The sequence below is a fragment of the Stomoxys calcitrans genome, chromosome 3 (assembly GCF_963082655.1).
Source record: "Stomoxys calcitrans chromosome 3, idStoCalc2.1, whole genome shotgun sequence".
Classification (NCBI taxonomy): Eukaryota; Metazoa; Arthropoda; class Insecta; order Diptera; family Muscidae; genus Stomoxys; species Stomoxys calcitrans.
The window spans coordinates 44812145-44827275 of NC_081554.1; the positions used below are offsets into that span (position 1 = coordinate 44812145).

Sequence of the window (15131 nt, forward strand, 5' to 3'; positions counted from 1 at the left end):
CTTACCATTTTCGAAAAAAAAAAAATAAAAACATAAGTGCAGATAAAACACGTCTTTTGGCATGAAAATTAAAACAAAACATAACTGTCAAATTCCGCTCGCGGAACAACTAAATTTCCTTATGTCAACCTGTTACGCAAAGGAAATTTCATTTGAGCTGCGTGCCTGCAAGTGAAATTTTCGGTACCGGTACCGGTAACGTCACTCAATTTCAATTTACGGCACTTGCCACCCAATGTAGTCTCGTTGGGGGGTAGATTTTTGTTGTTGTGCTAACGACGATACCTCTGCATTGTACCATAGTGGAAAGTGTTTACAAAACATTGTTTTCCTTATTGTAGAAATTATGAAGACAGCGTTTAACAAAAAAAAAGATATGTAGGCAACCCTGCCATCGTATGTTTTACCATCAGCATTATTATGGTAAATAGTGTTGTTTGCGTTTTGTTATCAAAAAAATAATGGTGGAAAAGCAACATTTTCTTACAATTGTTATTCATTTAGTAGATAATGAACGAAAATTAGTATTTTTATCTTGTTGGCCCAAGTTGAAAGAGTTTACCCTTTTTACCTTTTGACTACTAAAAAAATTATTACACGTGTGGCAGCACAGAATGGTGCTCGCTTTCAAGCGTCAAAGTTTAAAATGTTTAACTTTTTTGCGTTGTTTTTATGCGACGTTCAAAAACAAAGCTCAACGCTCTCATTCTGTTTCGGTATAAAAAAGTAGCCATGCGAACATGGGGTTTAAACAGTGAAAAACGAACATAGTACCAGCCTTTAAAAAGTAAGTAACTCAGGAAGTGGCAACCCTTATGTCACAGTTGTCAATTAGTTGTGGTAGTTGTTTCATTGTAAAAATCAAGGAAGTAGTAAACAAATATTCAGCCAATAATCTTGTATTGAGATAATAAAATATTGGCAGATATGGATTCAGATATTGGAGATATGTTTACCATTCTCAGCTTCTTGAAGCTCTGCAAAATGTACAAAAAACTTAAGCGTAGGAAACCCCTAGTAAAGAAGCATGCGGCATCTCGATATAAATACCCAAATAGAATTCCTCTGCTATCCTTGCAAAAAATGCGTCCGACACAGCAAAAGTTTTCAGAACCAATTCAACATGATTCTAAGGAGTCTATGGAGGAAAATTTGGAAGCGTATACAGTGATACCAGATGATCAGATTGAAGTATACGACGAGTACATTGAAACAAAAGCCAACGACGAAGATAACCATGTCCAGTACCATGAAAATGATGAATTAATGTCGACAATAGTCGAAGAGAAACCCAAAATAATAATGGAAGCCATACCCCAAGAAGAGGCATATACAGACCAAAACTATCAATACGAAATATCATTTGAGGTCAATGGAGAACGCCGACATGTGGTACTCGGCAATGGTGCTGTTGACACGGAATGCGAAACAAAATATGAAAGTCAGGAAATTGACGAGAATGCCATATGTTATGACATTTGCGCTGACGAGCAAGAAGTTCTTGTAGAAAGTACCGAAGAAATACAGGCGGTTGAAGTATGTCCAGACGAGGAGCAGGAGGAATTTTGCTACGAAGTGAACGCTGAAGAAATCGAGGAAGAATATCAGGTGCAAGAAGAACAAGTGCAAGAATATCAAGTGCAAGAAGATCACATGCAGGAAGATCAAGTGCAAGAAGTTCAAGTGCATGAAGTTCAAGTGCAAGAAGTTCAAGTGCAAGAAATTCAAGTGCAAGAAGTACACGTGGAAGAAGATCAAGTGCAAGAAGTTCACGTGGAAGAAGATCAAGTGCAAGAAGAGCACTTGCAAGATCCACCAAAAAAACGACGTCGTCGTAGGCGCCGAGGAGACAATGCCGAACTCGATGAAGAAAATGAGGTCAAAGAAAAAAAGCCAAGAACGCGTAGCTTCAAAGTGCGTCCTGAAAATCTAAACCGTCATCAAGATGGCTTCTTTGGACGAGTTTTCTTGGATGTTAAGGTCCATAACGAGGAACAATTTATACTCCTTACTAGAATGAAGCGAAATGCTTTCGAAAAGCTATTGAAATTGATGTTCAAAGCGATGAGCAAACGTGCTCAGCATATTTATCCAGAGGAAAGACTGTCTGTTACTTTACTGTGAGTATTTAAAATGCAAGCTAATCACTGTTAATCCGGTCACGGAATGGGATAGCTGTGAGCACCACATAGGCTGCAACTTTGAGCTCCAATCTGTGTGTTGCCCATAGCTGTCAGGAGCAGCTTAGTTGCGAGCTATCGGGCGCGTCCACAGGTTGCGGAGAGTGGAATGCTTCATATGGAGTGTGTATAAACATTCCCTTAATATAAAATATTTTTATTTATGTTTTAATTCTTTTTTTAATTAACTTTTCATTTATCTTAGATATTTGGCTCATGCCACTCCGTTCGACGTTATTGCCAAACACTACAAACTGGGAAAAACAACTATACGGAATTTGGTACTTGAAACATGTGAAATTTTATATGAAATTCTCGGCCCTATATATTTACGAGAACCCACATCTGAAGACTTTCTAAAAATCGCACAAGACTTTAGAAATACATGGAAATTACCCAATTGGTAGGTTCTGTTAAAGCCAAAAAACCCAAATATTTTTATACCCACCACCTATGTCCGATTTTGTCGATCTAGCCATGTCCGTCCGTCTGTCTGTTGAAATCACGCTACAGCTTTTAAAAATAGAGCTATTGAGCTGAAACTTTGCAAAGATTCTTTTTTTTTCATTAGCAGGTTAAGTGCGAAGATGGGCTATATCGGACTATATCTTGATATAGCCCCCATATAGACCGATCCGCCGATTTAGGGTCTTAGGCGCATAAAATCCACATTTATTATCCGATTTTGCTGAAATTTGGGACAGTGAGTTGTGTTAGTTAGGCCCTTCGACATACTTCTTCAATTTGGCTCAGATCGGCCCGGATTTGGATATAGCTGCCATATAGACCGATCCGCCGATTTAGGGTCTTAGTCCCATAAAAGCCACATTTATTATCCGATCTTGCTGAAATTTTGGACAGCGAGTTGTGTTAGGCCCTTTGACATACTTTTCCAATTTGGCTCAGATCGGCCCGGATTTGGATATAGCTGCCATATAGACCGATCTCTTGATTTAAAGTTTTGAGGCCATAAAAGGCGCATTTATTGTTCGATGTTGCCGAACTTTGGGACAGTGAGTTAAGTTAAGCTCCTCGACATATATCTGCAACTTGGCATAGGTCGATCAAGATTTGCATATAGCTGCCATTTAGACCGGTCTCTCGATTTAAGGTTTTGGGCCCATAAAAAGCGTACTTATTGTCCGATGTCGCCGAAATTTGGGACAGTGAGTTGTGTTAGGTCCTTCGACATCCTTCTTCAATTTGGCCCAGATTGGTTCAGATTTGAATATAGCTGCCATATAGACCGATCTCTCGATTTAAGGTTTTGGGGCAATAAAAGGCGCATTTATTAACCGATATCGCCGAAATTTGGGACGGTGAGTTAAATTAAGCCGCTCGACATATATCCGCAACTTGGCCCAGATCGATCAAGATTTGCATATTGCTGCCATATGGACCAATCTCTCGATTTAAGGTTTTGGGCCCATAAAAAGCGCATTTATTGTCCAATGTCGCCGATATTTAGGACAGTGAGTTGTGTTAGGCCCTTTGACATTCTTCTTCAATTTGGCTCAGATCGGTCCAGATTTGGATATATATAAGGTTTTGGGGCCATAAAAGGCGCATTTATTAACCGATATCGCCGAAATTTGGGACAGTGAGTTGTGTTAGGTTCTTTGAAATTTTTCTGAAACTTGGCCCAAACCGGTCCAGATTTGGATATAGCTGTCATATAGACCGATATCTCGATTAAAAGTCTTGGCCCCATAAAATGCGCATTTATAATCCGATTTCACTGAAATTTGACATAGTGACTTATGTTAGGCTTCTCGACATCCGTGTCGTATATGGTTCAGATCGGCTTCCTTTAAGATAAAGATTGTACAATGACTTGTACTTATTAGAATTTGGTCCAAATCGGAACATATTTCCATATAGCGATATGGCAAAAGGTATGCATTTTTCACTGGATTTTGACGAAAGGTGGTTTACATATATATCCGAGGTGGAGGGTATCCAAAGTTCGGCCCGGCCGAACTTAACGCTTTTTTACTTGTTTTTGATTAATTATTATAATTTGTACATGTAAATATATATCTTAGTGTGGGAGTCATTGATGGAAAGCACATAAATCTAAAGAAACCCAGAAGAACGTTGCTGGAAGAATATAATCTGACAGCAATGACCAGTTTAGTTCTAATGGCCGCCTGTGATGCAAAGCATAGATTCCGTTCGGCAACTGTTACAGGTAAATTTGCATATACATCACAGCATTTACTTTGTAATTTAAATGTTGATAACTTTGTGCATTGCAGTGGAAGCTCATCAGTCAACATTTGCCAAAGGAATTATGAATAATACATTACCCCTACCACCCAATGCACCACTGGTAGATGGTTCATCAAATGAATTTCCCTATTACTACATTGGTGATACAACATTTCCTTTGCGTTCCAATTTAATGCGACCCTATGATACCTCTACTTTGGATGATAAAAAACTTGTATTTAATTACAAGTTATCTCACGGTCAGGCAATTCTGGAAAACACCTTCATAATGCTAACCTCCATGTGGAAAGTGCTGCTCACAACCTTTGACATAGCCCCATTAAATTGTGAATCGATTATTATGGCATGCATTGTTTTACATAACTTTGTCATGATGAATGGCGAGGATCGATGGCATAATTCGGATGGGACTTTAAACGCTGAATTGCCACATAACTATGATGAGAACACAGATTGGATCAGTGTGGAAACGTCTCAATTTCAAACGGCATTGGAATCGATAACCAAATTCGGAGGAGAGTGTAATGGTACCGGTAATGAGCTGCGAGATACACTAGCGGAACATTTTTACCAAGATGGATCAGTTGAAGCTTCAGCAGTTATATTTGAAATGTAACAACATTTATTATTTATTTAAAAAAAATTATTTTATTAATGTCAATTATAATGAAAAGTTAAATTTGTCTACTGATTAAAAAAATAATTTTACATTAATATTAAGCATAAACTTGGTTAACTTATTTTTTTACGTACTTCAATAGTCTGGTGATACTATTTCGCAGATTTATGGGCCGATTATGGATTGCAACCCAACTTTAGTTGAGTTGCCAGCAACCAAATTTGTTATTGAAGTTTCCATTTCTGAGATACAATTGCAGGATATTGTCCGTCTTTAGACCATTGTTTAATGCTTTCTACTCAAAGAATAGTATAGCAAAAAACATTTAAAAGTCAGCAAAAAGTGTGTTGTTGCTAGAAGCATTTAATCCAATAATCGACTTGTTTTGCGCTCTAAAAACTATAAAGTAACCTCTAAAAAGAAAATTTTAAAAAGAAAATTGGATCAGTGTGTCGGTCCGCACATTGTTAAAAGCCCCCTCGATGCCAATGCATACCGCCAGTGTGTACCTTTTGGCATCGAAGGATTCTTCGTCCAGGGCAGTCTCCACCGACCTTCCCTTGACATAGGCATGCTGTTTGTATTTGAGCAGTTCGCTGGATGTCCTACTCTTTATCATGATGTCCACAATACGTTCCATGGTTTTGAATAGAAAGGACGTAAGGCTTAAGGGTCTGTAGGCCTTTGGTGTCGCATAACTTGCCTTGCCGGGCTTGGGTATAAACAAGTATATGCAAGTCCTAGGCACGATGTGACAATTTTGGCCAGTTGAAGCGCCAGATAGTCTGCCTCTTTCTGTATTAAACTGCATATGTTTTTACAATTTATTTAGTAGCTGAATGCTCAAAACCTTATATTGAATGAAAGTAAGAAAAATTTCCAAACTTTTACTTATTTTTATTTCATGTTTTTATCTCCTGGCAACGCAACTAAAGTTGCGTTCATCATCCATAATCGGGCCCTAAGACATACTATTTATTACTAAGCTAACAGTGATGCCAGTATACTTTTTGAATGTCTATATACTACCCTAATACTGTCACTTATGTTAAAATGCCTTATATGTATATTGTTTTTGCTATTTTAGTTCTATAAATCTAATCTTCCATTCGTATCTTCATTACCACTTCTGTTACACGCATCATTGCTTTGATTTGTTTCTTTGGACTCATAGCCTCAATGGTGGCCATAATCATTTGAACAAAGCCACGTAGAGCTTCACTTTCTTTGGAATCTTCTTGTGATTCGCACAACTGTTTAAAACTATGAAATGCTTCGGTAAACATTTCAGTGTCTGATCCCGTAATATTCCCAGAGTCACTGAAAGCTTCGTCTTCATTTTCATCAACAAATTCCTGGTCTGGCTCGTGATTTACAATAACTTCCTCATTCATGGAATCATACTCAGGTTTTGCGGAATATACAGAGTCCTCGTAAACATCATTGTCTGAATAATTGGGCTCCTCCTGTGATCTCTCCAAAGCGGGTGTTAACACTGGTACATCACCGGCCCATGTAACTTTGGCATTGCTCCTATAATGGCAGTGAATGATAATATACATGGGTATACTTTTGTTTTTGTTACCTTTTGTTAAATATATGGGGTGTCAAAAAGTTCATTCTACCGACAATATAAGATGGCTTTCTGGTGACTTCACCTCGTATGAGCTCCATACGCTTGGACCTGACAAAACGGTCGCGTAACTCACGGTAGCGTTTAATGGCATGTTCCTCTAAAAAATGTTAAAATAAAACGTTAAATGCTTATCTTCGAATGGGGGGAACTTAGGGGTCGATTATGGATGGACTATAGTTGTGTTGCCAGGAGATCAAATTGTGAAATCAAAATTGTTCTCAGTTTCATTCAGTAACAATGTTTTGGGCGTTCAGCTGCTAAGTAAATGGTAAAAAGTAGGAACATAACTGAAGTTAGTTTGCCATCCATATTCGACCCATTAATATACCCAAGGGGTCACTTACCATTGCATCCTAATTGTTCAGCTATACTTATCCACACTCGTTTCTTTACCGATATGCTCTGGTAGTTTTGATGTTCCTTATTGTAAAGAATATCATTTTGTTCCACAAGATCTATGAGACGTTCGTCAAACGCGGTATCCGACATTGCTTTACTTTAAATTGTAAACAAATCCTTAATATAAATAGATAGAATAAATAAATAAATTGTACACTATGCCCAATATTCCTGCCGCAAACTGATTCCCGTTTATAATGCCTCTTTTTATTTATGACGCATGACGTATACCATTGTCAACAAAGTATTGGGTGTAAGATATGGTTTTGAAGCCATGTGGCAACCTTATGCTTGAGTGTTTCGAGTAGGTGGCAAATCTTTTAGCTTGTTTTGTATGAAGTTAATTAAGAGAACCGTTAGGAAACGCTGCTGTTGATAAATTCGCTGAATCGTAAAATATGTGTACGGGCGTGCGGTCATTTAAAGTGAATGAAAGTTTGCATAATAAAACACTTTTTAAGATCATTGATAACATTCGAATGAAATTCGGGCAGCTAGGATTCTTTCTTCTGTTGAAAAAGAAAGAAGGAATTGCAGTGTTTTAGTAGTTTTGTTTGTGTTGGTGCGGGTGAAGTATTTAAATGAACATTCAATCAATCAATCTTTTTGTCTCGAAAGATGACCACTTGTGGTAAGGTAAGTGCATTAAACCTCCTCTTTCTCCATTTGGATATATGACATACATATAAAACATTCTAACAATCAAGTAATATACAATCAATCCATGACATTGACAAAGGCTCCAATTGAATGTGATGTGATTGGAGGGAAAACTTTGGCGTCATTACTAAATGTCGTGTTACGAAAAAAAAACTGTTGCGCTGGGGCCAATGACTAAATGGCGGAAATCTGTCTGAGAATGTTCTTTTTAGAAGGCGGATGTAAGGTAGCGGCGTAAAGAAGCTTCCATTTGCTGGAAGCTTGGTAGAATTAATACAACTCTGAAATTGGAAAATTTCATCAGCTGGGCAAGTGACTTTACCTTTGCCCAGAGTGGAAGGTAAACTGAATTTAAATTCTTTCCCTTTTTGGTCGTTGTTGTTGTTGTTATAGCCACATAGTTGCATATGGCGGTAGCGAATCTCTTTGGTTGACCAACAACAACGAGCAGAATAGTTTACACACCAGTTGTGTCTCTATTTGATAAATGAAAGATAATGACCTTGAATTATCCAAGTATTTTTGTTGATGGTAGAAGGATCAATCATCAATTATGTGGGAAACCAAATATCGGCACAGGATAGCTATGAGCACACCACGGGCTGGAATTTTCATCTCTAATCTGTGGGTATATCGTTATCTCGAGAAGCTTAGTTTGAGCTTCTGGGCGCATCCTCAGTGGAATGCTCCATTCGTAGTAGCTGCAATTGCAGTTGCGGTCCATCAGCGGTATCGAGTGGAGAATCTCATTGCAAAGACGGGCTGCACCGGCTTTTGCTTCAATAGAGAATGCCTGTGATGCTCGATATGACAAGGCGGGGTATTGGCGCCTTTAAATAAACAATGGCTATCACGTTACCGCGTCGATCGGTCCAATGGACTGGAACTTTCTTGCTCACCTATAGGTGCTTGACGAGGATCTCTAACACATCAAAAAAAAAAAAAAAAAATGTGGCTCCATGGCTTCCATGGCAGCCGGTTGCATGTACCGTATTGATCCGATGTGAAATGGCCATAGGGAAGGGCTGCCGCCTCAGTGTACAACACACTGCTACAACAACAACATTGAGATCGGCAAATGCTCGCCACTTGTACGGTGGGAATTACAATTAACATCTTGTGTAAAGGTTGGACCACCCTTAGAAATGCAGGAAATTGTCATCTGAGTATAGCAGCGTTTTTAACGAGAATGCTACAAAACTTTTCTGTGTTCCCAGCTATTATGAATTGTAGATACTGATAACATATATTCTTTGCATATCCTTTAAGCGGCATACAGTCTAAGAAGTAGACAAGTGGGGCTTTAAACGTGTCAAGAACATGTGGCCCTTCCGGAACATGAATAGCTTTATTGGCTAGTGGTTGCAAAGTAAGATTCTGTGAGACCAATGACAGAGCGGAAGGAAATTTTTGAGAGATCAGAAGTCTTATACAAAGATTCCGTTAGTTGTTGTTGTAGCAGTGTGTTGTGGTCTGCCTTTCGTCTCTTTGGTTCTGTTGAATATCCAAATCCAGCAACTCTGCGACTAAGGTGGGGTGTCTCCAGAAGGAACTGGGTCTGAAACGAATTGGTCTGGCTGGGCAGTTAAACAGATGATGTACGGCGATCGGTCCTTTGGACCGGAACGATCTTGCTCACATACAAGAGCTTGACGAGGATCGCCATATCCATATGAAAATGTGTCTACAACAACAATAACAACAGACTATGTGTTTCGCGTGGTCTCAGTTCACAATCCGGAAACACATCCTGCATATTGGCATCAATCTTGCTCTGGAGTTGAGGCGGCTGCATCTGCCGCATCGTAATTAAGCCAGAACTACTCTAGATTGCCAGGGGAGGTCAATTTCTTCAGGTGCAATGGAGGGCGGACATTCTCTTAGGAAACGATTCACCCGCATTTTTTACCGTTTCAGCATGAATTTTGTCTATATCCACTTGATCTAAACGTTTTCTCTTGTAGCGCTAAACCTCTCGCTCTAGAACATGAAGATCCACCTTGAGGCTTCTGGGCTGTGGATACCTGCTCTCAACATGATGATTTGGATGGTCCTGGTCCCTGCCATAACATTCCAAAAGGCATTGTTGCGACAGCATGTAGTTATGTATTCGCACGTGTAGGGTCTTGGTCCCCTGATGGAGATGGTCCACATAAGAACTAAGGCGACAGCCTGTCTCTGTTCGAAGAGCGGCATTCTCACGGATGTGAATATTATTCTACTGCTGAGGCCACCGTAGCGCAGAGGTTACTATATTCGCCTGTGACACCTGGGTTAGTACCTTGGCAAGAACATCAAAAAAACTTTTTCTGTTGGTTTTCCGCTCCTTATGCTGGGGATATTTGTGAAGTACTATGTCATGCATAGAAGCCATGTAAAAACTTCTCCCCTAAAAGGCGTCGCCCTGCGGCACACGGTTCGGACTCGACTATAAAAAATGCAGCGTTGGTTTTCCGCTCCTTATGCTGGGGATATTTGTGAAGTACTATGTCATGCATAGAAGCCATGTAAAAACTTCTCCCCTAAAAGGTGTCGCCCTGCGGCACACGGTTCGGACTCGGCTATAAAAGAAGGCCCCTTATCATTGAGCCTAAAATTGGAATTGGACAGCACTTTGAAAAGCTTGCTGTTGTTTCTTAATGGAATGTTAATGGGCAAATTGCCAATTTGTGTGTCACATAGCTGACGAAACCACACTGGCGCTGCATAACTGAGGACCTTGTTTCTATTTCTGACCGTGTTGCAAATTCCATTTACATGTGAGGAGAGTGTAAGAGCTGTCCATATAGATCCAGATTCCTCAGCATCAGTGTTGAGATTCCATCGGGGCCCAACGCATTAATTACTTGGCGCCACGGATGACATTAGTTCGTCTACGGTAAATTGTGATGACTGAGCATCGACTCTCCTTCTAGCCTTGTCACTCTTGGGATAAATTAACGGTTGAAACACTTGGCGCATCCTTTCGGGTCAGTCACAGTATCATCGCCAAAAGTGACTAAAGTCTTGTCATATCTTCTTCCGAGGTTCGAGAGTGACTTAAAAGTAGATCATAGCTTGTCTAAACCAGTACCTAAGTTACATCACATCAAGTGTTCCGGCCACACAGTCCGCTTATGTTCGGTGACTTCCCTGTTTATTTCCAGATTCAGTTCGCTGATTCTGGGGTTAGTGAGGTCCGTTCAACGAATCCCATCACGCTCGTCTGCGGGTAACACTGTCTGCGCCGGGGAATTGGACCGCATTTGGGGTATTCAACCGGCTGGTATAAAGCGAGAGGCTGCTGCGTAAGTGATGTCTCGGAATTTCCTGTCGCCAATTAGCACATTTGAGGGTGGTGTCAGTTCACAGAAGCGGCGACCCATCCGCTCAGAAGTTATGAAGTCAGTTGGTCGTTCGATGCTGAGAATTATGGGGATGTGATACGTCACTCAGGAGATGAGGGTATGCAATGGATATGTATGGCGAGCTGCTGCACGTCCACGTAATCCTAGGAGCCTGCAATCTGCTCTGCCAAAACTACGCCCCGCTCTTTGTTACCTAGGGGAAAATGGCATGAAGTGGGATGCGTATTCAAGTCTCCTAGAACCAGGCGATTATGGCCGCGGGAACGTGATAGCCAATGACTATTTAAAGGCGACAATAACTTGCCTTGTCATATCGAGCATCATAGGCACTCAGTATTTAAGAACAACCGGTGCTACCCGCCCTCTCGAAATTTCTGTTACTCCGCATGAAGCATTCAGTTATCCGCATCCTGTGGACTCGCCCGGTAGCTCCCAGCTAAGCTTCTCGTCATAACAATGAACGCAGAACAGATCGAAGCTTAAAGATCCAACCCGTGTGGTGCGATGTGGGTGGGGTTGTAAGTCAAGTAAGATTGGCTTGGCTGATGAACAGGTGTTGTTGTTGTTGTTGATGCCACATTTGCATGTGGAGGTGGCGATCCTCGTCAAGTTATTATAGCCGAGCAAGCTCGTTCCGGTCTAAACGACCGATCGCCGCGGAAACATGATGGCCATTGGTTATTAAAAGTCGGCCATTGGTTATGAACGCAGAACAGATCGAAGCTTAAAGATCCAACCCGTGTGGTGCGATGTGGGTGGGGTTGTAAGTCAAGTAAGATTGGCTTGGCTGATGAACAGGTGTTGTTGTTGTTGTTGATGCCACATTTGCATGTGGAGGTGGCGATCCTCGTCAAGTTATTATAGCCGAGCAAGCTCGTTCCGGTCTAAACGACCGATCGCCGCGGAAACATGATGGCCATTGGTTATTAAAAGTCGCCATTAATTCGCCTTCTCATATCGAGAATCATGGAGGCCGGCCACCCGACCTCCCACTGCGACTCTCCGCTCAATACCGCTGATTGTCCGAGACTGCCATTGCAGCTAAAATGCTCCGTATGGAGCATTCCACTATCCGCAACCTGTGGAAGCTACCGGTAGCTCGCAACAAAGCTTGACAGCAACGAACACCACACAAATCGGACCTTAATGTTAAGGCCTGTGTGGTGGTCACAGCTATCCCGTGCCGGGGTTAGTTGTTGTATTAGTATGAAGTGTCTTCCTCCTTAAGTATTCAGATCCACGATGTAAGTCAAGTATGTTAGGCTTGGCAGAATATCAGATGATGTATGTCATGCGGGTCGGGTCGGGTACACATCTAGCACATTAACATCAATGCCAAGCCGGTTGCAATGGAGGCCGCTGCATCTGCTGGAACCTTGTTTAGCCACCATTGGTTTTCCGGAAGTAAGGTTAACCTCCTTAGATGTTATGAGTGACGATTGGTGTCCAAGAACGCCATTCACTCGGTAGCCTTTCACCGCTTTCTGTAATGTATCTGCGTGAATGTAATCTAGACCTGGCTGGTACGTTGCTTTGTCTAGAGATTCCCTCTTTTAGCGCTGGACATCCCGCCCTAGATCATAAAGATCCAAACGGATATCTCTCAGAGGTGGGTGCCTATCGGCAAGATTGTTTTTTTTTTGTTGTTGCCATGCACTTGCATGTTGGGTTAGCGATCCTTGGAAAGCTCCCTTTAGGAGAACATCCACAAGATTGTTGTTGTTGTAGCAGTGTGTTGTACTCCGGGGCGGCAGCTCTTGCCGATAAGGTACTCCATCGGGTTAATCTGGTACGTACAACCGGTTGCCATGGGATTGCTGATACTGCTGTTTTGTTGTTGTTGCTGTAGCAGCGTATTGTACGCCGAGGAGGCAGCCCTTGGCGATGATGGATTCCATCGGGTTAATACGATACGTACAACCGGCTGCCATGGGATTGACAGCTGTTTTGATTGGCTGCTGCGATAACAGCCGAGAAAATACAGCTTAGACAGCAATTGTGTCTATATACGGGCCAAATCTTGGTGTCTCAATAGTGGTGACCTACTCAAGAACTGAGGTGACAAACAGTCGCACTCGTAAAGCAGCACTTTGTCACACGCAACAACACGCCAAGTGGTGCCGGCAAGTGACGAGATTACCTTGTTCCTACTGCTGACTTTATCTCGGGGAACTTTAAGGGCTATACAATGTGACACTAAGTATTTTGGGGTAGTTGTTGACCACAATTGTTACGCCCCCGACTCTCACATCCATGTAGTGTTACTAAAGAATTTTTGAAGTGAAATAAGTGGTTGTTGTTGCTGCGGTGTGTTGTACCCTGAGGTGGCAGCCCTTGCCGATCAAAGACACCATTGGGTCAATCCGGTACTTTCAATCGGCTGTCATGGGATTGGAAATAAGTGGAAAGATCGCTGAGATATAAGTTCAACCCATCGCAGATGTCATGAATGCGTGGGCCCGAAGCCATGATCGTACAATCGTCCGCATATAACACAACATGTTGACGTCTGCAGGGAGCGAAATTGAGTATAGGTCGAATTTAACCAGTGCCAGAGATATCATTCACTTTGAGGAACTCCAAGTTGCATAAATCGCCATCCACAGTTTCAGCCTGAGCTGAAGGAATGTGTTGATGATGTCCTAAAATATCTTGGCATGTCAAATCGTATCGAAAATCAAGATAGATCCAATTCATGGGGTTTATCCCATGATAGGGCTTGACCTGGTTGCGATCACGGTTAATATGTGCAGTGATAGCATAAAATCTCCTCATCGCAGAAACTTTTTTTTTTTCATTTTAGCTTTTTAAATAGTTTTTCTTGAACAATTTGTATTTATAAAATATAACAATTAACAATTCATAAAACTGCGAATTATAAAAAATATTTCTACAACGATGGCTCTGAATGTTCATAATCATCATCGGTATTTTTAAAATGTGAAAGATTACTAAGAGAAATGGGAAAACGATTTTCATTGTTATGTGGCTCAATCCAACTATCATTAGCAAGGTTAAAGTCCCAGGAGGATGAAGCTGCAGCTTCATTTTCACTGAAAGCGGCCACACCAGAATCATTAATAGGTCGTCTATCTGATATTGGACCTACAATATCGGGGCTATCATTGAATGACGACGAACTGTTTGAAATATTAATAGTATCAATTGGTGAATCTTCCTCTGAATTTGCCACAACGTTGTCCAATGATGAAGTTGTAAACAATGACTTGTTGCTTCCATGGGCGGAATTGACACCGGAATCATTACTGGGTCCTCTCATAGAAATGGGACCAACTACTTGTATAGAATCATTGTTATCATTATTCCCGTTTTGAGTTTCCTCATTGCCTTCGTTGGCAATATTGTGAAGCGGTGAATGCTTTAGAAAGAAATCGCTTTTTTGATTCATACGCTTTGCAAAGGGTTCTATGGCATTGAAACTTTTTGACATTGATTTGGAATCATTGCTATTTAGTTCTTGCTCAGATGCCGAAGCCAGACGTTTTCGGTTCAGACGCTCTTCTTCAGAGCACTCTGGGCTCCAGTTGAGTGAATGATGTACTTCGGCTTGTACAATTATTATGTGTGCTGGTGCTTCAGGACTGCTACATGGTGACGTTGCCTGAAATGTTCTGAGATTTGTAGATGTTAATGTGTGATGATTGTTTTGAATGGAAATAATTTTGCAAAATGACTTCAAATTTCCAAAATTTCTCTTCAGACATGCTTTCACTAAAATTTCTTTTTTAAAAAATTCCAATGACATTTTCTCTAAAGACAAACTTTCTATTAAATTTTCCCTAAAGTCTTAATTTCTAGGAAATTTTGCCTAAAGACAAAATTTTTAGGTAATTTTCTCTAAAGAAAAAATTTCTAGGAAATTATCTTTCTCTAAAGACAAAATTTCTAGGAAATTTTCTCTGAAGACAAAATTTCTATGAAATTTTGCCTAAAGACAATATTTCTATGAAATTTTCTCTAAAGAAAAAAATTTCTAGGAAATTTTCTTTCTCTAAAGACAAAATTTCTAGGAAATTTTCTCTGAAGACAAAATTTCT

The 15131-nt window shown here is 40.7% G+C and overlaps 2 protein-coding genes across 2 annotated transcripts; one reads left to right on the forward strand and one right to left on the reverse strand.

The window, feature by feature from the left end:
* Window positions 1-832: 832 nt before the first annotated feature.
* LOC106090773 (uncharacterized) lies at window positions 833-5062 on the forward strand. Its single transcript, XM_013257067.2, has 4 exons — window positions 833-2120; window positions 2386-2583; window positions 4226-4371; window positions 4439-5062. Exons 1-4 carry the CDS (start codon window positions 928-930, stop codon window positions 5026-5028), a joined length of 2127 nt encoding a protein of 708 aa, XP_013112521.2. The 5' UTR covers window positions 833-927; the 3' UTR covers window positions 5029-5062.
* An 845-nt stretch (window positions 5063-5907) lies between these two features.
* On the reverse strand, window positions 5908-7264 carry LOC106090768 (uncharacterized). The gene is made up of 3 exons (XM_059365111.1): window positions 7012-7264; window positions 6617-6764; window positions 5908-6564 (listed from the first exon to the last, which is right to left on the reverse strand). The coding sequence occupies exons 1-3, from the start codon at window positions 7154-7156 to the stop codon at window positions 6129-6131; spliced, it is 729 nt and encodes a 242-aa protein (XP_059221094.1). The 5' UTR covers window positions 7157-7264; the 3' UTR covers window positions 5908-6128.
* Between the last annotated feature and the right edge of the window lie 7867 nt (window positions 7265-15131).

Coding starts and splice junctions, on each gene's coding strand:
- LOC106090773 (XM_013257067.2), top strand. CDS start 928: ATGGATTCAGATATTGGAGATATGTTTACCATTCTCAGCTTCTTGAAG. Junction 2,121..2,385: donor AGACTGTCTGTTACTTTACT/GTGAGTATTTAA, acceptor CATTTATCTTAG/ATATTTGGCTCATGCCACTC. Junction 4,372..4,438: donor CCGTTCGGCAACTGTTACAG/GTAAATTTGCAT, acceptor TGTGCATTGCAG/TGGAAGCTCATCAGTCAACA.
- LOC106090768 (XM_059365111.1), bottom strand. CDS start 7,156: ATGTCGGATACCGCGTTTGACGAACGTCTCATAGATCTTGTGGAACAA. Junction 6,765..7,011: donor TGAACAATTAGGATGCAATG/GTAAGTGACCCC, acceptor AACATTTTTTAG/AGGAACATGCCATTAAACGC. Junction 6,565..6,616: donor CCCCATATATTTAACAAAAG/GTAACAAAAACA, acceptor CTGCCATTATAG/GAGCAATGCCAAAGTTACAT.